The following is a 27,059-nucleotide window of genomic DNA, read 5'->3' as shown; positions in this document are numbered from 1 at the left end:
GGCATTTTCTCTATCTCAAAATAGGTCAGAAGCGAATCTCCCCAATATTCCCCAGGAAAGAAGAAAACCTTCGTAAACTAGACTTTAGTGTCCCGATGCTGATTTCACGGACACCGGTGTAAGTGAGAATTCTCAGATTCTTGTTTGTCTGAACCAATGTTTCTCAACCCATGGCCCACTTGCGACCCAATCAGCACATAGCTGCGGCCCAGGTGACATCCTCAGGGCCATACAGGAAGTATATATATTGTGTGGATGTAGCCCACAGAACACACACAGAGCCGTATATGTGGCCCACAGTGGTAAATAGGTTGAGAACCACTGGTCTGAACTATTAAAATCAAGTTAGGTATATGCGAGAAAGATTTGGATGGTAAGGGACAGACAGCCCTAGCCCTACATTTAAAAAAAACAAACTCCTGAACTACTAAAACTGCTAAAGTCATTGAAACTCCTAAACTGCTAAAAGATTAATTTTAAACTTTTCCCAAAGTTGCTAGCACTAGGTTAAAATAACAGAGCAGTTTAAGGAATATTTTCTTTTAAAACAAACATATATCTTATCAAATGCTGCATTTTGCAGCACACATTTACGGCTACTGAGAGATTGGTCTGTCTGCCTGACAGTCTCATAATGCAGTACATTTAAATTAGAGAGATTAAACAAATGATCAAAATCATGAGACTTTGTTTTAACATATATAATTTTTTCTGAAGTCCAAGGCCGGGTGAGAAGAACACAGAAGGCAGAACACTGTACTTTATGTTCAGATTATGACTGGAGGTTGACTTGCCCTACTCATGAGAAGAAATTTAATTTCCATTCTCATCTGGTACTTGACTTTCGTTCAACAGAGACCAAGCACTATGCCAAACAGAACTAAACTGCATGGTGGATTTATGAGTATGACTGCTTTTATGCATGCTCACAGCTGAGGCCTCTAAGCTAGTTCACCTGTGACATTAGCAGAAGTCCACCACAAGTGTAGGTTATTTTTTTTCTTTTTTAAGGAAATCAAGTATTTGCCCTGTTTTTATTCCTGACATCAATCGTTTCATTTATCTCAGCGGCGAATTATTTTAACAAGCACATGCAATTAGGGGGGAAAAAAGCAACAATAATAAAGCCAAACAATTCACTCTGCATCAGCACATACCATGCATAGTTACACAGACGGTCTTCAATCAGCATGCTAGAGGAAAGATTGGTGTAGCTGGAGTAAGGCCCCTAGGGAAGTGCAATATATAAGTCAGTTGAAAACATGCAATGAGCTTATCACATGCACAACGCACACAGACATATTTTAAGTAATTGTGCAGTCAAAAGGTTACAGGAGAATTTTTAACAGTGAAAACTTTTAAAAAAAGATACTTTAAAACATAATTAATCTGTTACTTTTTTGAGGTAGAGAAAGCCCATTGCTATGAGGTATCTCTGACCAGCTGTGAAACTACATTTCCAGAGGAATTTGGTGTTTGACAAAGATAACATGCAGATGTGGCACCTTGACATTTAACAAGATGAGCTCTCGAGATCCCTTCCAGTCTACGATTCTACATACAGCAAGTGTCAATACTGCAAATAATGATTGATAGTGTCAGAATTTCCTTTCCAACTGTTTAATCTTCCTAAGTGAGCTAAGTAAACTATTTACGACACCACTTTCTATCAGTTTGCAGTGTTGTAGCTGTCTTGGTTCCAGGATATTAGAAAGACAAGGTGGGTGAGGTAATATCTTTTACTGGGCCAATTTCTGTTGGTGAAAGAGAAGAGCTCTGCGTAAGTGCGAAAGCATGTCTCTTTTATCAAAAGAAGTTGGTCCAGTAAAAGATATTACCTCACCCACGCGGTCTCATTTTCTGCCAGAACATTTTTGAAGACAATCAGTCCTTTTCTCTCTCTCTCAAATACCTGAATCCATCTTTCTGAAAAATTTCACTCTTATGGTATCGAGTTACTTCTGTATTTCAATGGCAATTCAACTATTACAGTTACAACAATTTGTAAGCTATCTGAAGGCCCAAATCTGCAATCTTTAATCTGGCTGTGTATTTCTATGCAAATAGCATTAAGTGCACCCTCTCTTGTCCACCTAACCTATCCCATTGACTTTACACTTTTAATTTTCATTTAATGTTTTGGCACTACATGGTCTATTAATAATACAGTAAATTGTAACCCATCTCTTATGAGATTGCTTTTTCTTCTTTTTGCCTTTCTTTCCTTCATTCACTTCTTTTCACTGGCTGTATATTTGGAGGCACCTTTTCCTCCTCTTTTTCCATTTACTCCTAAATTATATTTTTTGACAGTACATAATTCCTCCATTTTTCTCTCCCTTAGTCTGTTTTCTGTTCTTTTGGTGTTTCTCCTCCCCTTCAATTTCTCCTTCCTTTTCTTGTCCTCCATTCGTCCCTTCCCTCTCGTCCTTCTCACCCCAAGAGACTTTGACTCATCACTCAGGTTTAGTGCTCCACCACATCCTGCCACTCACACACTCTATTCTCTGCCTCACCAGACATGCTTGTTGCTACTCACAGCCACACACATATACACTGCAATCACACTGTTTCCCACCCCTCCGTCTCTCTTGCATTCACACATACACACACCCTTCTTTCTCTCCCTCCCCCAGGGAGACACTTTTTTGGAGTAATTCTTCTCCCTCTTTCAAACAAGGGAGCGGTTTCTGAACAGACACATTCTTCTTTCCCCTGTTCCTCTCAGGGGGGGCACTTACTTTGGCACCCAAGCTGCATGCAGTGATCATGGCTCAGCTCACTCTGACATGCCAACTCTCAGATAGCAGGTACCAATCAGCTGCTCTGATATGAAGAGGAGAGTGTAGGGGAAAGAAAGCCACAGCTGGGAGGGGGTGAGGAGTGAATTGGGCAGTGGCTGCTCATGGGGAGCACTATAGCAGAGATGAAGGCAGAGAGGGGCAACAGCAGAAAAAGGGTCTGTTTACATTATTTTCTGCCACCCACTCAATCCTGCCACTCTAGGTAACCAGGTCTATAGGATAGGGGTGGCCCTGAATTTATTTATTCCTTTGTAATCCAAAGGTTTTAAAATTAATGTTCTCACTATGCATTGTCCCCCAACAATAAGATTAAAAATGTATTCTGAGTGAAATTCCCCTCTGTGCAGAGCACAGAGCCAAATGCATCAATTAAGGGCACCTATGGACTTAAGTGGTTCCTCCCATGGGGGGAGAATTTCACCCTCAACGATTCACCCTCCATAAGTCCATAAGTCTTCAAATAAAAGCCAACTATGATCTGCAGTCTGTGTTTCTTTTTACCAGTCAAGCAGCGCATATTGTTTGTTTGTGTGTACATGGCTGTGGGGAGGGAAGAACATGAGGTTGTCATTCTTAATCAAAGGCAAATTGTTCATTATTTAAAAAGGAAAAGAAATGAGAAGAAAAAAAGGCTTCCTTCCCACACCCTGAGAGCACTCACTGTCTTATTTTTTCCTTTAGAAGGAGCTGCTGGATTTCCCTTGCTATCTGTAGCCTTTCTTCCTAATGAGGTAAAGGGCAATGTTGATGAGGTTTTCATCAGGTTTGCTGTTTGACAGTTGTTGTTGTTGTTCTGGTTCCCGCTTAGAGTCTCCATTATAGATCTAAATGTTCCAAATGGCCTTTTCAGCTGATCCCCAGGTTCAGTGCTGGCTGGAGCCCGCTGAGGCGCTTTGCTCCGGTCTTTGTCCTTTTCCTCATTCAGTTCAATCTCTGTTTGCTCCATCTGCACCACGGGCTCCTCAAAGGTTACTCTGAGTTTTAAATTCTGGGAGGTTCTGCGCTTTGAAGATGGAGACTTGAGGGCACTCTTAGGACTAGTAGCAACCTTTTGAACAGTGGCACTGTCAGTGCTGGACTGAGAGGTATCTCCAGAAACCTGGCTCTGAGATGCAGTCCCAGACTGATCCTGGGGTTCGTTATCAGGATCGCTGCTCTCTGAAGAGGGAGACGGGCTGTGGCCATCCACAGATTTGGAAGCTCTAATGCCAAAAGGAAACCGGCGCCCTGCTGCCAAAGTGTGTTTCTTAATCATCAGATGCAAACTCTCAGTGCTTTCAACACTTTCTACTATGGGTTGTGGTCTTGGTTTGTCAGTTCTTTTCACAGGAGTATTCTTCAGGTCCTCAGAATTATTTGAGTCTGTATCAGACTCGCTGAGGGATCTCTGCATAAGCTGCCTCAGTCTGGCTAACTTCAGCTCCCTTTTCTCTGGTAGAATCTTCTTCACATTCTTGGAGGAAGCATGAACATCCTGAAATTCCAGTGTCAGCTTCTCCTGCATACAGACATTCTCAGAGATTTCTTTCCCCAACAATTGGCGCAGGATTTTATCTGAGTCCTCATCTTTCATCTTGGACCGAGTATGGCTGGAAGTTCCTATGCTGCCAAGAATCTGAATCCCGTCTTGGGTGTTCAATTTACTTTTTGGTAGAGATAAATCATCTGCATCAGAGGCTTTCCACTGAGGTTTTCCAGAAGCGGGGGACAATGATGAACTTAAAGAAAAAAAAAAAAAGAGAAATGATTTTCAATACAGGACACCACTGTCAAATGTGTACAGATATAAAATTCAGTGCTGCCATTTCCAGTGCACATCTGTCTGAGCATACTGCTCCTCTTCTCCCCTTGATCTTTGTCCACGTAGAATGTATTATTATGGAGCAACTGCAGTGGCTCCACAGTGAAGGCTTTAACTCCGTTTCCATTCTAAACTAGATTTTGAGTCCCTTTCTCTGCTAACCTTCACAAAGAAAAACTCTTTGCAGCCTGATATTGTGTATGGCTACTTGAATTCCAAAGAAGAATTTTAGAGGAAAATTTGAAAGAAACAGCTGTTTTTCAGTTATAGATCTTTCTTACACATTTTTCAAAAAGGTAAAAAAACACTCCTTTTAAACTATTTTTGTCCAGTCATAATACAAAGATAGCTTGGCCTAATTACCACAAACATGCTTTGTGCTAGCCAGAGGTGCATTTCACACATGTTGGATTTCACCAACCACTAACAATAAATCATGTAAGACTATATAAAAAGCTAGGGCCATTCACACCTCCCCCTTTATAGTTAGAATATTGAAAAGCATGTAAATATACATTAATTAAGTTCAACATTATTAGGACGTTACGCTAATAAAAACATCCAAATATTGGAAAGTGAGGAAATACAATCTTAAGTCTGGTTTGCAAAGGATTTATCTTACAGAGCTCCTTTTCTGAGGCATGGATCAGAGTCCACAAATTCCATATCCTGATTACAAACCAAACAACACCCTGCTTTTACTCATGGCCACTGGTAAAAGACTCAGTTACGGTTAATTTGAGGCAGTGTAGGTGTGAATTTCTTCTTTTTTCAAACAACTGTAGTTCTAATCGTTTCACAGTCTTGATGCTGTTGTACTAAATTAATATACTATTATTAATCACTTCATCTTAATTAAGAAATGTTTTAATATATAAGTGAAATAGACAAATTAAAGCTGTATCTGGCCTCCTGGGAAATGTGCATGCAAAAACTACTTGGGTCTAGCATAGAGATTCTTATCATTTGGGTGAAAGAAGGTTAGTTTTGATGATCTTCCTTTGGCTCTTGGAATGTGCTTCAATGAGCAGAGCTATTGACATGGCAAGATGGGATGGGTGAGGGAGTTGTAACTGGGAGAAAAACAGTGACCACCATGAAAGCAGAGTTTTAAAAAATGAAGAGACATTTTCATCCCTACCCCCATAATCAAGAGGAGGAAGTTAGTGGTTAGAATTAGTGAGTGATGCAGAGGATGAATCTTCCTCTCCCATTTGAAAAAGATATACCAACCGAGCAATTCACCCACCAACCCACCCCTCTTGTATATACAAAGACTTCTCCAATCTCAGAAGGTGCATTTGCACTATCTATTTCTACTTCAGAAAAAAATATAAATAATAATGATTTGCACTTGTATAATAACCCATCCAGTGCACTTTACAAATACTAATGATTAGTATTTGTTTCCCACAACTTATTAGCTGCTCTATAAATAGCACTCTAAGGGCTTGATCCTAAGTCTACTGAAGTCAATAGGTGACTCTTTCCATTGATGTTAGTGCCTATGTTAAAATGAAGTTAGCTCCATAACACACCCCTGTTATGCAGGAAAGTATCATCTCCATTTTACAGATAAAGACACTGAGTGAGAAAGAAATTAAGGGAACAATCCTGCAAACATTTAAGTATGTGTGTTACTTTACTCCCTTTTGCAATCCCATTGAAGTCAACTGGGCTGACAACTGAGTAAAGTTAAGCACATACTTAAATTCTTGCAGGATCAGGATATAATTGGCTTGGCCAAAGACATATAAGAAGTCTGTGGCAGGGTCAGAAACATAAACCAGGCCTGCTGGCTCACAGTCTTGTCTCCTTCCTCCTCCTCAGTGTTATTCAACTAATGTCAAGTGATCTATTTTCGCGAAAGGCATTGACATGTTAAATTATATATGTTTCTGGTTCTGTGGCTTTGTCCCATACTGCTAGCTAGTATGGGCAAAACACGTAATGAGCATGAGAAGCCATATTAATCTGCAAGCCTTTTTTGTTAGCAACCGGTTTTATGAATTATAGCTAGCATAAGGTTACAATGGTACACATGGTACACAAAGTGAAGCTTTACAATTTCACCAGGTGTTTCCAGTGTTCACGGTGATTCATCTTATACAAAATGTACTCGGCTTCCACAATAAATCAGATTTTACATTGGTGAGGAACAGGGATGATTAGTTCTGCTTACCTCTTTCTAAGAACGTTCAGTATTTACACCTATTACAAGCTGGCAATTTAAAAGATGTGAACTTTAAATCAGCAGTGAAAAAGAAATTTATTGAGTTTTAGCAGATGTTTTACTATTTTTTAACGTGTGAATGATTAGATAGACCATGATCTCTCCTGATAATAGTTATACAATAAAAAGGCTCCAAGTTACACTACTTTAGAATTCTACTCCTGGAAACTGTTACCTTGGGGATGTTGGTAGTGATTGGCCCTCTGATCTCTGGGCTTCTAAAAGCTGCTGGAGTTGGTTCTGTAATGTCACACGTTCTACTGTCTGCCTGTAAGGAAATATTAAACCATTAAACCCATTTTTAAAGGCTGCCTGTACAAGAGGATAAATGATACCACTCATTCAACATCACACTCAGAGGAAAGTCTCTGTTCATCTATAATTGAAGATGCAAATATAGAGCGTATAAAAATATTAACATGGACAAAGAGGTTCTGTACTCCTGTAAATTGCCTCTAATCCCTACGGGAACCCTGTGGTCACTGTATAGCACCTTCTGAAAGCTGCCTAGCTAATATAAATTATTTAATACTGGTAGTGACTGCTGTAAGTTGCATGTTTAGAATTTTAAGCAGCAGTTTGCTGGAGCTGAGTGATGCACAAAGCTTAATCCATCTGGTGCCAACTTAAGATCCCAAACTGTCAAGTCACAGCAAACTTAAGGTCAGATCACAATGGCTCTTGCTCAGCTGTGCATGGGAAGGGAATGGATGTCCCTTGCAGGAGGCTCTAGCTCTGGGGAGTACAGGTATTGCTCGCTCCTATTCCCTCTGCAGAGCAAATCACAGGAAGGTCAAGAGGAGAGGGCAAGGCCATTGCCCACAACACAGGACTAGTGCATCAGCAGAACTATCTACTTCATCCTGAAGGTCAGAGCGGACTGTGTACCTGCACTCCCACATAGGACAGTGATGAAAATACCACAGTGTAGTCAATAGAATACAACCATAGCCCATACACAATCTCTTAATTTCCTGTTTTACTCTGTATGTGCTTTGTAAATAGTCTGCATGCCCATCTAGAATTTGGAGAACCACAATTAAACATACAATATTGTGCATAACTGATATTGCACATATGATTATAGTGCAACCCTAGCAAAGAATGAGAGAAAGTCCACATTTGCAAATAGGAACACAGACACTTATTCCGGGTACAGAGAGATCTACATAAACAAAAATGTGAAGATGACATCCATAATAAATTGCATTTATCGTGTACCTGTATGGCTCAAGACAGACAACATTTAGTCTTGTACCAACGACAGATTTAAACTCCAGTATCTCAAAACTTTTCAGGGCTAGAAATTGAGGCTTCATAACTATAGGAAAAGAGAGACTCGCAGCTTTCCAATAGCAGACATAGTTCTTCCTTCTCCCAGGGTATGTTCCCACGTACAACATTTTACCATGAAGACGTTTTTATGTATACATAAGTATTTTAAGGCCTTTTTAAGAGGTGTTTTAAGTTTATTAGTTTTAATTTTTCTCTTCTTTGACAGTTTGTAGTTGGACTCACAGTAACTAAGACACAGGTAGAACAATATAAGAACTAATCCCAATAAATTTTTTTAAATTCTCTAAAAGATTTCCGGAATAGCTTTTCTGTAAAATATGTCATATAGAGAATACATAGTGGAGTGGGGTAGTATAACAAGTTTTACTGCACATATAGTTTAAAAAAGGCCAAGTTTTCAAATGTGTGTGCAGAAGTTGTGTCAACCAAAGTGCATACACAAATATTGGTTGTGTGTATTTTTCTGAGAGTCCACTTTAGGTGCTCACCTTTGAACAATTTACCCTTGGAAACATTTTGTTACTTCATTTAAAAAATCCAGTTCTCTAGAACAGGAGTATCTGAAGTTTGCACCCAATTGAAGCCTTCACTGACAACTTGCTAGGAAACTTGACACTATATTAGGTAGCCTCATATTTGATACAGCGATGCTGGCCACTAAGGTTATGTGTACACTGCAATGAAAAACCCACGGCTGGCCCATGCCAGCTGACTTGGGCTTGTGGGCCTATGGCTGTTTCAAGGCAGTGTAGACTTCTGGACCCAGGCTCTAGGACCCTGTGAGGTGGGAAGGTCGCAGAGCTCAGGCTCCAACCTGAGCCCGGAAGGCTACTCAAACGAAAGAGCCTTGCAGGCTAAGCCCTGCAAGTCCAAGCTGGCTGGCATGGGCTGTGTAGTTGCTGTGTAAACATACCTTAAGACTGAAGCATGTTTTATACAATACTCTATATTGATTCAAGCAGTCTTTTACTCAGCTCAAGATGAAGCAGTGAATGAAGACTCTGCCGTGAAGACTGGCCATGAGCTACAATTTATAACTTTAGGTGTGCACATTTACTTCCCTTTGCTCTAAAATTACTGCAATCCCAGGACATATTCAAGACATGGACAAATCTGAACTATATTGATTGAGGCCACAAGAAAATGGATTCATCTGTGTTTTGAAAAGATACGTGAAGATACTTTCTAGGAGCAGAATTCTGGATTCTCCAGTCCTGAGTGGAAGGTCGGGGAGAACACTGCATGGAGCTTCTTGTGGCTCCCTGATTCAGGCTACCCAACCTGGGTGCAAATTAGGGCATCACAGGAGCAGCCCTAACTTAACGCTGGTGTATGATTAACCGACCTCTGCTCCACTGTGTCCTATCCTCTCCATCCCCTTCTGCTGGGGGTTGGGGATGGTTAGTGTGACGGCTGGCTCAAGAGGTGGTGGAGCCATATCTGCCACCTTTCTGCTGGCTCGAAATTCTTTTTGCTCACAAGGACTTCACCATTGGCTCTTTCTGGCTGGTTCAAAGTGTACTACTTACAAAGTGGCTTTAAGCAGACTGCAGAATCTGGACCTAAGTTTCCTGGGATGGAAGCTTTGACTCCTCTATCCACTGACAAAGCTATCTCCTGACATAGCTGTGAATACTCGACATACGCTAAATTAGGGTACCATCTTAACTAAAATACCCATATTTGTGGGCTTGCTATTTAGACTATCACAGATAAGCTTCACACAAAAGAGAAAACTAGAAAGATTTAATAAAAAAATGTGGAAGACAGGTGGTGTAAAGTGCTGTTACCCACAATGCTGTCAGCACATTTGATTTTATTTCCTACTCCTTTAAGCATAGGTACTTATACATTAAAAGTGACCATGCAAAAAACACTACTTTTTTTTTCTGCTTTATGTATTGGTCTTATCTACCTCCTTTATATTTTTAGTATTTTTAAAATCTTGTTAGTTGTGCAGCACTAACATAGCTCTGTGACAGTGAGCTGGATTCTTTCCTAGCTCAAATACCATCAACAGAATTGTTAACTAAGTTCCAAATACAGAGTCTTTATAGTTGGAAATGTCAGAGCCAGAAAGAATCCAGATGACTTCTCAGATCCCAGGTTGTATTTGCAGGACTGACAGAAAATAAATGTTTTTTTCTTCTAATGTACCAAGTGGATCTGGAAAGCACTAAAGCAATAAAGGTAAGATCCCAACATGCCATTTTACAGTTACTTCTCAAAGCATAACCACACTTTAAGTTATATACGTCTTCTCTTCCTTTAATTTTGCCCCTTCCTTCCCTTCGCCTACACAGTTCTGTGTACTATTTTAAAATCACTCCTACAATCTGTCAACACTGGATTATACGGTAAACTCCCAAGACACACTCTTTTCTAGGGTCAGGCAAATTATTTTCATTTGCGATTACTCTCCGATATCTACATATCTATTCACTCACCTCTTACCCTTTTCTCAACTTCCATTTCAGCATATTAAAGTAAGAAACATAAATCACATACAGTGAGAACTAATCTGAAAGAATGCAAACTGTTTCATAGGTGTAACTTCCTATACTTGTAACCTTTATTTATGTGTTTCCCTCACTAGAACATCTTTTCTTACAGTTACTCCTGCCAAGCCTCAATTATTTTTGAAAGGCATTATACAAAAAAAAAATAGTCCTATTTATTCTTTATTAAACTAAAACTATTAAAGCTTACTCCATTCCCATATTTCCTTCATTTCATTACATAATGAATACTATGTAATAGACAAGCATGCACACACATGTGACAGCCTTGTGAATTACAGGATTATATATTCTTGAGCAGTACTTTGTCATGCAATATCATGAGCTTTAGTATTAAAATACATAATTACAGATCACCCTCACTGCTTTGTGTATAGTTGGGGGTTAATTTACTTCTAACCACCTAAAGACCAAATACCGAGATTCTTACTCAGCTTTTACTTAAGCGAACTTCCCACTGAAGACAGTGAAAATGTTTCATGTGTAAGAAATGAATAAGGACCTCAGGGTGTGGCTCGAACTATGGGTCCGACCTTGCTCCTACTCAAGTCACACAGTTTAGTCACCGATGACAGCGGGAACAAGCTGAGGCCCCAGACTGTATCAAAATGTTCAATGTACCCAGATCTATTGTTTTATTAAAAAAATCCAGACACTTTATACAGTAGAAAATAAAACACATAAGTAAGTAAATGATGAAATAACATTTTAAAGTTTACGCCTAGTATCTGAATACACTTTTATATTTATAACAGAGTACCACACACAAAACCAACGGAGCATACGATAAGGTTACATTTTATCCTATAATCATTTTTATTTGTTTGGCTTCAACTGCACAACATTATAAAACCATTCATATAAAATTTCAGCTAAATCCGGGCATTTTATCTACAGAATGTAGATGAACACTGGCAACAAAATGAGAGACTGCTTTTTGATGAAAACCTGTAGTCCACGCTTCACTGACATGAGGGTATTTTTGTCTATATCTTTTTATTTTAGTGCTTGGCTTGGGTAGATGATTCCCACCCCCAGCTCCACCAATGTTATCTAGCTATGGTATTATGTCCAATACATCATGCTGCAAACCACAGGGAGTCCACAGAGAAGTCTGCCATGGAAGGACACTGTCAAAGAGATCTAGGGAAGGGCTGATTTTATATCTTTGGGCCTGACAGAATTGTTCAGGCCAAGATAGCTCAAGCAACACACAGGTCAAGGCTGCTAATGCCAGTAGAGGGTCAAAAGTTGGCTCATTTGTACAGCAGGGTGTCTTGTGATCAGAGGTCCACGGGTTCCTTAGGTCACAGACATACTACTGAGAAAATCAGTCTGATTAACCAAATTGTTAAGAACCTTGATGACCTTGAGAAGTACAACCGAGGCCTTTTTATGTAGGCATTGTGAAAAATTTGTGACTGTCTTGGGAATCCCTTTTGGTTGGCTGCTCCCATTCTGAATTGATCATGTTTTCTATAACTAGACAGAGAGGTGGAGGATGGGCTTTTTATACTGAAGCTGATGGTAAGTACTTGTTTGTTGTTTCACTTTCCCTTTGACCCATGGTAGAAAGAATTTTCCTGGATCTCTTTCTCTTCTGGACTGGATTCTGTGTTCACCTTATTCTGAAGATGAGGATGATAGATAGGATTTCTGGTTTCTAGACATTTCCTATTTTCTGAGTGTCATATCTTCTCTCTGGAGAGAGACCGAGACCACCTTAGAGACCTTTTGTGTTTACTCTTAGCCTTTGAACTTGCCCATTTGCTCTGATCAAGGGGAAACTGAAAACTGATCTGAATGTTCTGTTTTACTCCTGGTTTTGTGCTCTCCCTTAACACTAAACCATGGAGGGGTTTAGTCCAGTAGCAGAGAGCCTTTCCCCCGGCAGAGAGCAACACCCAGGTGCTCCTTTTCTGGGGACAGTCCTTGAAACAAGAATCAGAAGAGATGCTTCTTGAGCTGGTTCAGGCCCCCAGAGCTTCTTAAGTTCAGCTGGTCAGACTGAGCAGCAGGGATGGTGATTTGATTTCACGTAGCCAGATCCCACATGTATTTGGGACAGTCTGGCTTGATAACATGCTAAGGGTGGTGCCAATTCCAGGGAGGCAGATGAAGTGGCTGGAAAGGAAGGTGGTAGGTGAACTGCTGTATCTGTAGGACACCATTAACCACTGCAGCGCTTTCATGGACGGACATAAAAGGGGGTTTCAGAGAGAGGCACTTATCCCTGGCTGATGAGAAGCACTGGTAAGTAAGTAAGTAAGTGGAAGTCACTGAGTCTTCCAGCAAGTCTGGAGCTGGAGTTCCAGTACTGGGACTGAAGCTGGTAACCCAAGCAGGCAGGCAGAAGTTGCTTTTTTGAGCCAGTGATGGATTATTCCACTGCCTGACTAGGCTGCAAGACAGCTCCACAAGAAGCTCAAAGCATTTTGTCTCCATCAGAGATTGGGGAGAGGCAGCTGTTGCACTGAGTGGAACAAAGCCCTTTGGCCTGAAAAGACAGACTCCTACAGAGCACAGTTTGATTTCCAGCTGGGGCAAGCACAGAAACCAATCTGAAGTCAAGTTTAATGATTCTAAGGGTTTCCTATGCTCTACAGCTCAAGGGAAACCAGGGGTCTGAGAGGTAACTGTTTCTGTTGTCAGGAAATATTCTGAGCTAGGTTATATTCCTAAGGGGGAAAATGTGCCCGCTGCTTGCTGGCTGACAGATTTAGTCTCCCCTCCCCAATGAGGCATCAGAGGTAAAATCCAACACAGGTACGGTGAGTCTTGATAAAAGAGAATTCTACTGAAGCGAGAACTGAAACAGAGAACTGATGGTTGCTATTTATACGCTCCACTTCAATTTTAGTTCGTTGAAAATATAATAACTGAGATGAGTATCTGAATAAGAGTGAGTTTTCAATACTGAAAGACAGCATATGAAAAGTGTGACAAGATATAACATTTTTTTCTTTTGAATTCACTGCTTTGGAAGGCGTTTCTCACTGTGTGTGGGGAGTGGGGAAAGGAACGTAAGCAACTGGATCTAGTGCACTGCTTAGCGACCTAATTCTTGAGCGTCATGTTCAAGTTACCATGAATCAGGCAGGAGCCAGACGAACTCATCTGGATGTGGTCAGACACTAGTCAGGTCATCATGAATCAGGACACCGTCAGGATACAAGTAATCAGGCATATTTGAGTCTGAAGAACTGGACGAGGTGTCCAAGCAGCAACCAGGTAGAGCCTAATTGTGCAGACAGACATCTTCCTGTGCCTCTCTTTGGGTTTAAATAGGAAACCGGACCAATTAGAGATCCCGGTGTTCCTCCAAGCAGGGCCCAGAAGAGGCCTCAGTGATGTCTTCTGGTTTCTTGTTCTCTCCATTTGGTCAGCAAGTAGTGATCAACTGGGTATGAGCCAGGGAGGTGTCAGTTGACTAGCAATCTTGCAGGCTCAAGACACGTGGGGTCATTATAGTGTGTGTCTAAAATCTAAACTGTAACTAACTGAGATGTTTCAATAATACAAGTATACACACATTTGCATATATGTACACAAAAACAAAATACCTCAAATGAACTGAAGTGTTCTGTAATGATAAAGGAGGCAAGTTGCTACTGTTAAGTCTTTTTGTTATATATACAAAGTCCTATGTGGCAGATACACATGTACTTAACAACAAAGGAAGAATAAATATTCAGTAAAACATTTTGACCTTGATTCTCAAGACAATAGGTTCGTTATTGACAACATAAATCATGTGACCCATTTTTCCATGTTTGCATGTGTAAATGGGATATGGTGTGCACTAAGAGCTGGATTTTCAGTGTTCATTTTGGGTCTAATATTACCTCTGATCTCAAGGGGAGCCAAGTTAGGCCAATACTGAGTGCTTTTGAAAATTCGCCCTAAGGGGACATTCAATCACAATAACGGCTTACACAATATAGTTATGCTATCGCACATCTAACATTTTGAAAATCAGGCCCTTGTAGCTAATTCATTTGCTATGAGTCATAGTGATGCGCTCAAACTTGGTCATATACAGAAAAAAACAGAACATAGCTATTCTGGAAATATTGTATTTCCAAGACCCAAAGATTTTCCAACTACTATTTTCATTATTCCTCACAATATCAACACCCAACACTGTAATTGCAAATAACCGTTTTAATTATCTAAATATATGCTAAGTGACTAGAAAAATAAGATTAGCAATCATGTGGTCCTTAGGCTTTTAAGGGGACAGGTATAAGGTGATTACTTACACACACATAAATACACAGATATCGTCACTCATACTCACGCCCACATAAGAACAGCAAACTTTCACCAAGCAGCTAAAGATGAAGGAGCAGATTGATTAGAGTTTGAAAGAGTATGGTGGTGGATGGAGAAAGAAGGGGAAAGTATTAATTGACTAATTTTAATGTAGAGGAAGCAGAGGGACCTAGTTAATAAACTGAAGACAAGGGAGAGACTTGTTTGGAGAGCAATCCTGGTCTAGCCACTATCCCACCCTTATGAAGTAGACACTTACTCCTTTAGTTGTTTAGTTAACTTGACAACCTGAGATGCCAATGACATGCATGTCTCCACAACCACTAAGTAACGGGAACACATGGTGTGTCCATGTCGTTCAGCACTTTGTGAAGGTTTCTCTCCAGCACGGTTTTGCATGGTGACATTTGCTCCATATTCAACCAATGTCTGCGAAGATGTAGAAAGAACACGAGTAACTGTAAGTGTCTTTAAAATCTCTGCTATAAACTAAGGCAAAGATTTTCAAGTCAATGGGAACTGCTGAATATTCCTACTAAGGTTCCTAAAACTGAATTTAGAACCCTGACTTCAGGCACACAATTTTGAAAATCTTGGTCTAAATTATTTTTAAAAATCATCCATACAAATAACTCTTCAGTAAATCAGAGCTCCTAACTTGACAATCAAAGTTAATAATGGGGAACAGGAGTAATTTAGAATACTGAGCTATCCCTTCAGATGATTATAGACACCAGATGATATATTTCCCCCTCTTGCTTTTCTTGTCCCACAGTTAACTTGATTTGACACCTTTGTTACTTTGTTTGTGTAATGTAATTTTTATAATGGGTTTTAAATCTAAAGTATACTCTGGGATTGAGATTAGTGAATGAAAAGTGTTTACATTTGGACACCTGCCAAATTTTGCTTGTGATAATCAGGGGTGAAAGTAAGATAAAATACTTACTGGTATGGGGGCCTGGCTCCGGGTCCCCAGAAGGGGCGGGGCCTTGGGTGGAAGGGGTGGGGCCTTAGGGTCAGCATCCCCCAGCCAGACCTTCCACGCTGCGTGGCCCATGCTCCCCGGGGGCTCCAGCAGTGATTTAAATGGCCCGGGGCTCTGGCCTCTGCTGCGGTAGCTGGGAACCCAGGGCCCTGGGGAAGCTTCCCCTTTTGCGCCATCCCCCCCGTCGGCTGCCCCTGGGTGGGGGGCGGAAAAAGGGGCAGCAACATTAAAGCGCTGCCAGTTCCCACTTCTTATTGGTATGCCATACCGGCCTACTTTCACCTCTGGTGATAATCCAATAAGCCTTTTTCAAATGGACTTGTACAAAATCTGTCTTTTTCTGTGAATGACTAACTAGCCTGATTTTAAGAATGCCTTACTTTGAAATTACCGATCTGAGCTTTTCAGCTCAGCTGGGTTTTCCCTGGCACAGGGAATCCCTGGGTACAATAAGGTCAACGTAGCTAGCTTTCTGTCCTGGTCCCTTGGCATAGGAGCATGTTGGAGATGGAAGGTGTGGCAGACTCAGAGGGGTGACCGACACACTCGAAGAACTCTAGTAGATGGGAGTGGCACAACTTTCCTTTACAGAAGCTGTCCTTTTTTTAAAAAAATCTGTTTAATTATTATTTCAATCAATTTTCCTGGTACTGATATAAAGCTTACTGGTCTGTAATTGCCAGGTTTTCCCCTACTGGTTTATTTATCAAATAAAAAAATATTTTCAAAAATTCAGGACAATTTATTCAAGTTAACTCTTCAGAAGGGAAACGGGACTAGTCTTGCTTCCATTTAACTTCATTTCCCAGAATGGACTGGAATTGTTACTGTTCCATGCAAAATTATTTGCTAATCACTACTCTTTCACAATTTATTGCACAGCTCTAAGGGACACTGTCAAAGTTGGTAGCCTTAAACATTGACCTACCATGACAGTGCTCCCATCTGGTAGGTCCTACACCTTTCGCATTCCTTCCATCTATTTCTTTTCCAACTGATCGTTGCAACTATCTGAAAAATAATAACAAAAACACTAAGATAGGGATTGCGCATGTGCGCTGATTCGTTTAATGTGACTCTCACAATAAACTGGGCAGGGTCTACTCCTGATGTCTTTCAAAGCAGGCCAGCATATCACTAACAAGAAAATTCAGGAATCAAAGTTTTGTAATGGTCATGCCTCCGAATCTGTTTGATCGATTTCTTACCTCAACGTCTGCTGGTTAAATTTTCCCCTATTGCTCTTACTACGTACAAATGCCTGAAATGACTTTCCTGAAATTAACACTCCTTGTCTATGACTCTCAAAAAAGGCTACTACTGGTCAGATACATTTTCTCTGTCTCTCTCTTCCTCTTGTCCCCGTATCTTCTTTTTCCCATCTTGGCTTCTGGTTTTTATCTTCCACCCATGTAGTTGATCTTCTCTTTTCCTCTTCTCTCTATTCTCCTTCCTTTCTGACCAATATCTTTCTCACTCTGCTTTTCCACACAATCCCTTTGCCATTCATTTAGACTAATTCTTTCCCCATCCATTATTCATCCTGTCAACAATTTTGGCTGCCTAACACAAGAACTGCTAGCAGCACTGAACACTAGAATCCATTCTTGTGCACAATGCTTCTAATGATCCCCAGGGATTAAGACTGTGCAATGCTGCAGCTTGCTCAGCATGCAGTCGTTCATCATAGTGCACCCTGGCTGTTCATGGTTTTTCCCTCCTTCTGGATAGTTGCAATGGTTTGCTCGAAAGAGAAATAGATGGCAAGCATCAGAAAGGTAAGAACTTTCAAAAGACGTCAATGCCAGAGTATGCCTATCAATCCTGACAGAGTCCCTTTCAACTCTTTAGAAGTTCATTAACTCATTAAGGGGTAGTCTCATCTTAATGCACATGGAGTCATGTTATTTTTCTTTGTATCAATTAAAAAAACCTCTCAAGAATTAAGGACTGAATTCCTAGTCTCATTACAACAGAATTACTTTGGATTTACACGAATATAACAGAGTGGAGTTTAGCACTTAAGGTACATAGGTTTTTAGAAGTTTCACTTTGAGGCCTACTTGTTCAAGCTTTTTTATGGTTGTAGTATCTTTTTATTATAAGGATTTATTTCTTACCTATAAGGTTCTCCATTTTGATATTAAGGGCTTTTAATCTGCAGATTTTTAAATTTAAAGGAGCTCTCTGAAATAAGTGTAGTTAGTACTCTACCTGTATACATCCTAAATAGCCATGCTGGGCAGCTATATGTACTGCACTGTTTCCATCCTGATCAACTTCATCCAAAGAAATCCCTTGTTCTTGCATAAACTGGAGAAGCCACAGAAGTATTTTCTCCTAGGGAAAAAAATTAAGAAAGAAATAAAACAAAAGCAAAACTTATTAGAAATGTCACTGGTAACACTGCCTATTTTTAAAGTTGCTTGACACTTCTCATAAGACCCTGTTTTCAGTTCATGTATCCCCTTTAAAATTCTTCCTCAGAACAATCTCTGTGCATGCGTGCGGTGTTGGCCAACAGTGGTGAAGGACTATCTTTTTGCTGGGTAGTGCCCTTAAATTTTAATTATCAGAAAACAAAAGTACAATAAAGTATTTTAGAGAAATGCTTGTATAGGATTAAAAACCATTATAGTTTAGAAATGTTCTTATATAAACTGCTCTGGTGAATATTAACGTCCAAACTTTGGAAGCTATCCTCAAATTCTGTGCCTCCAATTAGCATGGTGCAAATTATGCTATTTAATCACCTATTTATCTTCTGATTATACATAAAAATCAAATGCTATCATTTGTACCAGTAGTGGATTGCAAGCACAAAATTAGAGGCCAGGTTCAAGCCCATTTAAATGTTTGCCCCTAGATTTTAGTTCTAGGTAACTTACTGTTAATATTTTTAAACATTAAAATAACTTCCATATCTCAAATGACTACACTCTTCAATAGGTATACCCCCAAATGGCATATGTAGATAAATTAATTGAATGTTTGAGTAATACAGATGAAAAATGAATTCTTGAACGCCAAAAGGCTGTTTCGGTGCCCAAGAAATCATTTGGTGTATTTTGAAGATGGAGATAATTGGAAATGCACAGAAAATAGAGATGTTTTTCAACTAAATTAATTCAAAGAAAATGAAGGATGATAACAGGCAAAATCTAGAAGATTTGGGTAATGTAAAATAATCATAAATGTGATTCACATCTGCAGTAGACTAGATGTGTTATTGATCAGTTATATATGATATTTTCAAGGCTTGTGACTATCATCCACTTGCAATAGTTATTAAGTTTAACCTACACTTGTAGAATGCCAGATCTAATTATTAAAAAAAAAATCTAAATTTCCCAAAACAAAAAGTTCTAAGCATATGTCAGTCATGATATGCATCCTTCCATGACATGCTGCTCCAGGTGAAAAAGGAGTGACTACGTGATTATTGGGGTGAGTTTACGGTCTGTCAGTTTGTCTGTTGTGTGCCTGCTTGATTTGAGTTTATAGCGTCGTCTATTTTAGGGGCTATGTGCTGAGCCTAGAAGCCTCCCAGGCAAGGCTGAGAGCTTCCTAATGAGGTTCTAGCCTGCGAAATTTTAATTTCTGATCCCTTTAGTATCCCTTGAAAAGGGGGCGGGGGTAATGCAGTGAGAACAAGGAATTAAAAAGCTTGCTCCCAAGCGATCAGAGGAGCTAGTGAACAGGGGAGTTTTGTGAGGGAGATTAGAGAGAGAACATGAGAGCCAAAAACACCTAACAAACATACTGTAAACTTAGGCCAATAAACTCCCCTCAAAAAACAAAGAACAAACAAAATGAGGAGAAATAATGCAGGCAGAAGTCCAGCAGCAGAGTGGGGACTATCCAGTTTACTGCACTGAGTGAAGCATGTATGATTACCTGCCTTGTGGGCAGCTGGTGTATATGTGCATTAGGTGCAAGCAACTCATGGCCCACAGAGACCAAGTACAGGCTCTTGAGACCAGAGTGACTGAAATGGGGGGAGCTAAGGGAGACAAAGAGATACAAAAGACAAGACTTTCAGGGATGTAGAGCGATCCCAGCCCTGGTCTGACAGCCGCAGTGCTGAGGAGGATGAAAATCTCAGGGAAGGAGAACATCAAGCTGGAGCGGAGGGAAACAATCGCATAGTTGAGACTTTCCTTCCACATGATCTCAGAGTATCCTCTTGTACTGAGGATTCCCCTTTGGGATAGGGGACTTCTATTATTGGAGACAGGTAATAGCAATGGAGGATTTGATTATTAGAAATAGAGATAGTGGGGTTTGTAATGATCGGGAGAACTGCATGATGAATTGCCAGCAGGTGCAAAGGCCGTGGACCTCTTAAAACAGCTAGATAGATTTATGGGCACTGCTGGGCAGGAGCAAGTGGTTATAGTACGTATAGGTACCAATGACATAGGGAAAAGTAGGAGAGAGGTCCTGGAAGCTAAATTTAGGCTGCTAAGAAATAGATTAAAGTCCAGGACCTCCATGGTAGCATTCTCTGAAATGCTTCCAGTTCCATGCATAGGGCCAGTTAGACAGGCTTGTGCACTTCCCCTGTGAAGACCATCAGGCTTTGACTGACCCCTGAAGAAATTGGGAGGGGAGAATAACCTATCCACCAGAGAAGCGAGACAGGGTTAGCAGCCCATTAGTTCTTTCCCACAAAAGACACAGCAGAACCCAAGAATGATGGGGGTCCTTTGGAGAGGGTTCACTGTAGGGCTTATTTGGGGAAAGGGGACCCTATAGTAACAGAGAACTGTATAATCTAGTAGTGTATCCTCCCCCAAGTTCCCCACAAATCAGTATTACTGGCAGAAGCATTCAAACACTGAACCTTTTAAGGTTATCAATCACTAGATTTATATGTCGATTAGGTGCAGTATAAGATAAGGTTAGTTTACAACGTGCTTTTAGATAAAGCTCAATAAAAATGGCTAGAGGTAAGCAGATGTTATTCAAGTTTTCCCACACCTTGCACCATTGCCATGCATCTAATTCCTAAATTGTCACACTTTTGGCAAATTATTTCAGGCTTGTAGCCTCCTGGAAAGAGCATGTAAACTGTACCATATTGCTTGGATGTTTTCTGGTGTGGCCAAAAGTCCATTAGGACCATGATGAGATGACTAATCTCTTCTACCAGAGGTAAGAGAATAACGTACCAACCTAATGCGTCACTTAACCCTACCCACAGCCAATAATTTACACCTTGATGGCAGGAACTAGAAGAAGAAATAATTTTAAAACACATTAATTAAAATATGCAGTTGTATGGCGCCTTAACATTCTAACTAATTAAGAAAGTTTGTATTTAATAATTGAGAGGTTGCATTTAGTAACGAACGTAATTTCTGTTGCAAAACATTTGACTTGAAGAACAGTATAAAAGGGAATTCTTGTGCAAGCATTGAATCAGTCTCTTTTAAAAAGTAAAAACTCATTTAAAATGGAACCATACCTGACCATAGGAACCTGCATAGTGAATAAGACTTGGGTGATCTTTTGAGCAACTTAATTCAGCAATGGCTTCTGTTTCGCTCACCATCCACCGTACACACTCCAGTTGACCATTCTAAATAGAGGAAGAGAAGGATTAAAAAATTCTAGTTGTTTTAGATTCCAAACCACATCTACTACATATGGAAATGCTAATGAGAATCATATATGCATGCTGATTTTCATGTAAATCATCCTAATTTGTTTGCAACATTGTGTTTATATCTACTGATAACATATTTGTTAACCCAAGTGGGATGGCCTAATTATAACTTGATACTGATAACATTTTGCCTACTTAAATTTACCCGGGAGATTTATATGAATAAATTATTCCTCCCTTTCCCTTCTAAATGCCTGTTGTATAGAGTTTTTGGCACAGAATGGCTGCTGAATGACACCACAGATGCGGCTGCATTTCAAGAGTAAATGAAGTGATACTTTAATATTCAAGCTGTACAGAATGGAGCTCTGCTTGTGTTACTCATGAGACTGGTCCCAGCGATTTAGAAGTCAAATCAATGGGACTACTACTTGTGTGAATAGACAGAGTATGATTTGGCTACATATATTAAACTTTTACTGTCACACAGTTAAAGGGATACTCTCTAGATTAGGAGATACAAAATCTGACCTGTCTCTATCTGCCATTTCTTATTTATCTTTTTGTAAAATCTTTGTAATGCTCTATCTAAAAAGTTTCAAGTTACTTTACTCACTTTCTTATATTTCTCTCAATTTAATTGAAAATAATTAAAGCTGTGAAAATATTTTAATGTACACTTTTAATTGGTCCTTTAAAAGAAATCTTACATCTCAGATCCTGGCTCTAATGCAGCCAAATTTAAAACTATCTTGACAAAACAGTATCTTTTTTACCACCCCTCAAATAAAATCTTCTATTTTGAGACTTTTTAAATCAAAGAAATGGATAAATGTCAGTGTTTGCTAGACAACTGAAGTCATCAAGGGGACCCTTTGTAATATGCAACACAAGCACAACATATTATAATTAACTGAACTTGTGCCTGAGTCTCCTACACGATATAGCACCCATGCCTTCATAGTGTAATAAATATACATAGTGCTTTTTATCTCAAAGGATGCCCACACATTTTATAAACAAAATCAACTATTGAAAAACAGCCACCCTCTCTGGGAAGGAAGACAATGAAGTTAATAGAGTATAGCAACACTATCTCACAGGTTAGGATAAGAAGTAAAGAAAAATACGATACCCAATTGAAACTGCAAGATGACTTTAGGTAGACAGAATGTAGATATCCAGACTTGAATTTGGTCATGACAGTGATTCTAAGGCTATGTCTATACTGAGTACCTTACAATGGCATGGCTGTTCCACTGCAGCTGCGCCTTTTTAAGGTACGCAGTGTAGCTGCTCTTTGTCGCTGGGAGAGCTTTCCTGGCAACAAAATAACACCACCTCCAACGAGGGGCGGTAGCTTCATCACAAGGAGAGCGTTTCCCACCGATGAAGTGCTATCCACACCGGCGCTTTTTGTCGTTGAAACTCTTGTCGTTCAGGAGGGTGATGTTTTATACCCCTGAGCGAAAAAAGTTTTAACGACGAAAGTGCAGTGTAGACATAGCTTAAGATCCTTATAACTCTGAAAAGCAATTCACTTGCCAAGAGTAGTTAGACATTGATTTAATTCCTTATTTGAAAGATGGCAGTTTAGTTTTACTGTCAAACTTCCTGCACACCATTGGATTTTACTACAGCACAACAGCACTATAAAGTTTCATATTTTACTGTATAATAGATTTTCCCATAAGCTTTAACTTTTTCCCAGATGACATTCATTTTTGTAGTTTCTGACAGCTGCATGCTGTGCTCTGCAAGAGGTAAATTTTAACTTTGGTCTGATACTCCAAACTGCTCTTGATATCTAAGAAGTTTCAGCTTCAGATGTGGCACATTGAAAAAAACAGCATTAGAAACTACCAAAAGTGCTGTCATGCTTTACCAACACATATTTCCCTTACATGTCTTTAATGCTATACTCATCTGAATGAAAAACAAGACATAGTTATAGCCAGAATACTAGTCTGAATCTGAGTTAATATGAATAAAAGTTCCTTGAAATATAACAGCTGATTTTTCTTAATACCAGTTAACTAATTTAAAGTTAAGTTAATGTGTATGTGAAAAAACCAACGACGACCCATTAAATGATACAGTGGTTTATGGCGGACATTAACTCTTTAAAAGAAACACATTTTTATTTACTTATGTGACATCAATCAATGACAGAAATACCCCCTTTTTGCTTTAATTTAGCAAAAGGATTGAAAATAACATCATTTTGGTATCAGCACTATTTATAGCCATCACAGATTATTTAAGACCCAGTCACCTTTATTGCTAACCCAGCTGGTGTTAGTTGTTCATTGTTCCGCTCATTCAAACAGTCTTCTCCCATCAAAGAAGTGAGATGTTGCAAGCACTCTGCATGTCCCTGTGATGCTGCTATGTGCAACAGATTGTTTTCACTTTCATCATGAATTTTGTCCAGATTGTCTGCTGCTAGGTGTGGCTGTGCAAAAAGGAACAGTGGAAAATAAAGTATATCAGTTATGCAATTTAAGATAAAAATTTAAACAGGATATCAAGTCTCATGGTTCAGGATATGAGCCAAACACTTAATACGTGGGCCTATGAAGAACCATTCTCCATGCACATGTTATTGTACATTTGTCCATAACAGGGGTTTTACACTTTCCTCTAACGCATCTGGTGCTGGTGTAATCAGAAACTAGAAGGACTGTTGGTCTGATTCAGCAGTTCCTAACAAGATTCCCATATACAGAGAAAGGTCGTGTCCTATAGTTTGGCCTTTCTGTATAGTTTCTGGTTACTTTATCTGACAGAATATACTCACATTTCAAATGTTTTTTAAAATTTGTCCCTTTTCTTTTTTGCCATTATCTCTAGGAGTAATTTGGCATAAAGTGTCCATGACTCCCCTTAGCAAATTTGCTGATTCTTCCCCCCTCCCCCCCCCACGGCCCTCCCAGTTTCATGTGCCACTAGGAGGACAAATAATTGAAAAAGGTCAGATTTTTCCTAGTTCATGGTAAAAGTGGCAGCTTATATTAAATACAGTGAAAAATGTAATTAAGCTCTGAAACTTCTGAATGCTACTTTGTTAGCTAGTTCCCTTAATATTATTTATATTGCAATACTGCTTTGAATTATTGGATTAACCAATGCACAGACATTTGGCAATACGTGATCCTTGCCTGAATCTTATTTTAAGACAAAACATAACTGTTTTTCAGAAACAATGGGAGGGAGAGGAAGAAGGGAGGACAAAGGTAAGGAGTAAGAGTGACAAGATCATATGGTTATACAGATTAGCTACCACACAATCTGATTCAATTAGGTATTTTATACAAAAATCCTCTGCATTTCTTTACTTCCAGTTTTTTTAATTCTATTTTTATTATTTTTAGTATTGTGATCTATTCCTCTGCCTATTTCTAGTCTTTGAATAACTCTGCTTTTGTCTTTGTTGTTGTGTTAATTATGTGCCATTGTGCTTGCTTTAGATTGGTAAAGCTAAACAAAAGATAGTACAAAATACTGCATGCACTGCTACTCTGACAGCCTTTCTGAGTCTTGCCTTCCCTGCATCATGACGTTAATTTGCAGCTAGTTACTTTGGAAACACCTATTCATGGTTTCTAATCAAAGAGCTGGAACTAACCAAAACTTCATATGGGTCAGAGGGCAATCAAGCTTTAGTGTGAGCTTCCATCTGTGAATGCTTCTGCAACAAACTGGCATAAACACTCCTGAATAATAATCAGAATACAACAAAAGCCTCTCTGTTCCCATGGTCAGCATCTGAGTAGAAAGTGATGTAATCCACAAATAACTGAACAAAGTGAACTGCAAACATTCTGTAAGGCAGAACTTCATAAAGAAATAAATTTTAATTTAGTAAATAAATAGATTTTAAGATGAAAAGCATCTGCATTTTATATTATTTCAGTGTATTACCTAAATTACTAATCTTGTCCATCATGACTACCTAAGATTAAATATCATATTTGTACATAAACTCCACAAGTTTCATTTGGAAACCCATGCACTCAGTTTCTAATTAAAGGGGATCAAATGGAGTTGCAACGTATGATATGCACCTAATCAACTGTCGACTTATTGTATGTCTTACAGATGTGTTTTATTATAAATGCCTTATGAAAAGGATGACACTTACCAATAATGATATCTGTCCTTCTTTCACAATGTTTAAGATGCTTTTATTTTTTTTCACATCTTCACCCCTTTCCTCTGGGCCTCCTGAGCTGCTCCAGTTCATATTACTGTTCAGTTCATCAAGTTTGTTTTCTGTCACGGCTGTCTGCAGATGAAAAGTCCTCAGCTGGCAGTTTGGCATTGTCTTCTCAGGTTTATGAGCTTGGGGATCGGTAAATGTCCTGTTGAGGAAGCCCTTGCTCTGGGCTTCAGTTTCATGGACTGAGCTACATTTAACTAGAGGCTGGGAAAGCTCTAATTCTTCAGCTAAATGCTTGTGCTGATTAAGGACAATGGACTGCGCATTTCTCATCTGAGAGCTTTTCACAGGGGACAGAACACAAAACTGTGTCGTGCTGGCTGGCAAGTTCTCACTGTTTCCTGCAGAGCAGGTCTTGCCACTCAGACCATTCACTGTTGAACATACACCCAAAATCCTTTTCTCTGGAGCCACCTTGGTAAAAGCAGCAAGTTGCTGGCTTGATTTAATGTAAGGCACATCCAAAATTTCATCCATGTCCAGGTCATAGTGCTCAAGCTCCCCAAGCAAAACACCAGACTCAATGCTTTTACTTTTAAGGCCTTCTCCATCTCCTGAACACTGATCATCATTCTGAGATGTGGGGTGAGAATCGCTACCTTTCTGGTATTCCACCTTCTGGTTCTTTTGGTCATCACTTTCATTGTTCTCTGAGCTATCCGGCTGGTGCTTTAGTGGGGAAACCCTCTTCACTGGTCTGAACTTACTGTACATGTCTGCAATTCCTGTTGGTTTTTGTGCATTTCCAATAAGAGTTGAAACTCCACAGCTCCAGCTAGTGCTTGAAACTACAGAAAAAAAGGAATTTGAGTAAGAACAGAATATTTGTATCATGTGTATACGTTTATCCTGTTGTATACTTTGAAAATATTATATTCCAGACCAAGCACAAGGAACAGAAATTTACTAGAAAACATGTTGCATTCACACCTAAGCAAATTTGCAGTTAACCATACTTCTGCTACAGTAATACCAAAATTAAACAGTCTGGAAAGAAACGCCTTTCAAATTTGACATACATTTTAAACAAAAAGAACTGAACCAAATTTAATGAGAAAAATATAAACCCCAAGTACATGACGCGTGTAACATCAATTGGTAAAGGTCCATTGGCATCCATATTAATCCTGTCATAAAACCATGCTAACCTATGCTCTGCCATTTTTATCTCATTGAGCTTCATTGGAAGAGTGGGATATTCTTCTGGGAGTTTAGCAATAGGGCTATTTGGAAATTTCCCATCACAACTGACTTTTCACTGGAAATTTGGATTTTTGACTAAAAGTTCTTCACAAAAACTGTTCTTTCTG

At 39.5% G+C, this 27,059-nt stretch overlaps 1 protein-coding gene across 3 annotated transcripts in view; it reads right to left on the bottom strand.

Annotated features, from left to right (window-relative positions):
- The window catches only part of SNCAIP (synuclein alpha interacting protein), a 101,943-nt gene that overhangs the window by 5,609 nt on the left and 69,275 nt on the right, over positions 1-27,059 (bottom strand). For 2 of the 3 annotated variants that reach the window (XM_034773925.1, XM_034773926.1), the window contains exons 4-11: positions 25,672-26,537; positions 23,803-23,982; positions 21,387-21,500; positions 18,131-18,256; positions 15,188-15,357; positions 7,014-7,106; positions 3,466-4,522; positions 1,158-1,228 (exon numbers count right to left, since the gene is read on the bottom strand). In XM_034773925.1, the coding sequence (XP_034629816.1) occupies positions 1,158-1,228; positions 3,466-4,522; positions 7,014-7,106; positions 15,188-15,357; positions 18,131-18,256; positions 21,387-21,500; positions 23,803-23,982; positions 25,672-26,537 (2,677 nt within the window). The remainder of the gene's footprint in view (positions 1-1,157; positions 1,229-3,465; positions 4,523-7,013; positions 7,107-15,187; positions 15,358-18,130; positions 18,257-21,386; positions 21,501-23,802; positions 23,983-25,671; positions 26,538-27,059) is intronic. The other variant, XM_034773927.1, reaches the window with a different exon arrangement.

Source organism: Trachemys scripta, chromosome 6, assembly GCF_013100865.1.
Source record: "Trachemys scripta elegans isolate TJP31775 chromosome 6, CAS_Tse_1.0, whole genome shotgun sequence".
Taxonomy (NCBI): domain Eukaryota; kingdom Metazoa; phylum Chordata; order Testudines; family Emydidae; genus Trachemys; species Trachemys scripta.
The sequence above is the reverse complement of the archived record's forward strand: the minus strand, read 5'-3'. Positions and strand labels throughout refer to the sequence as shown.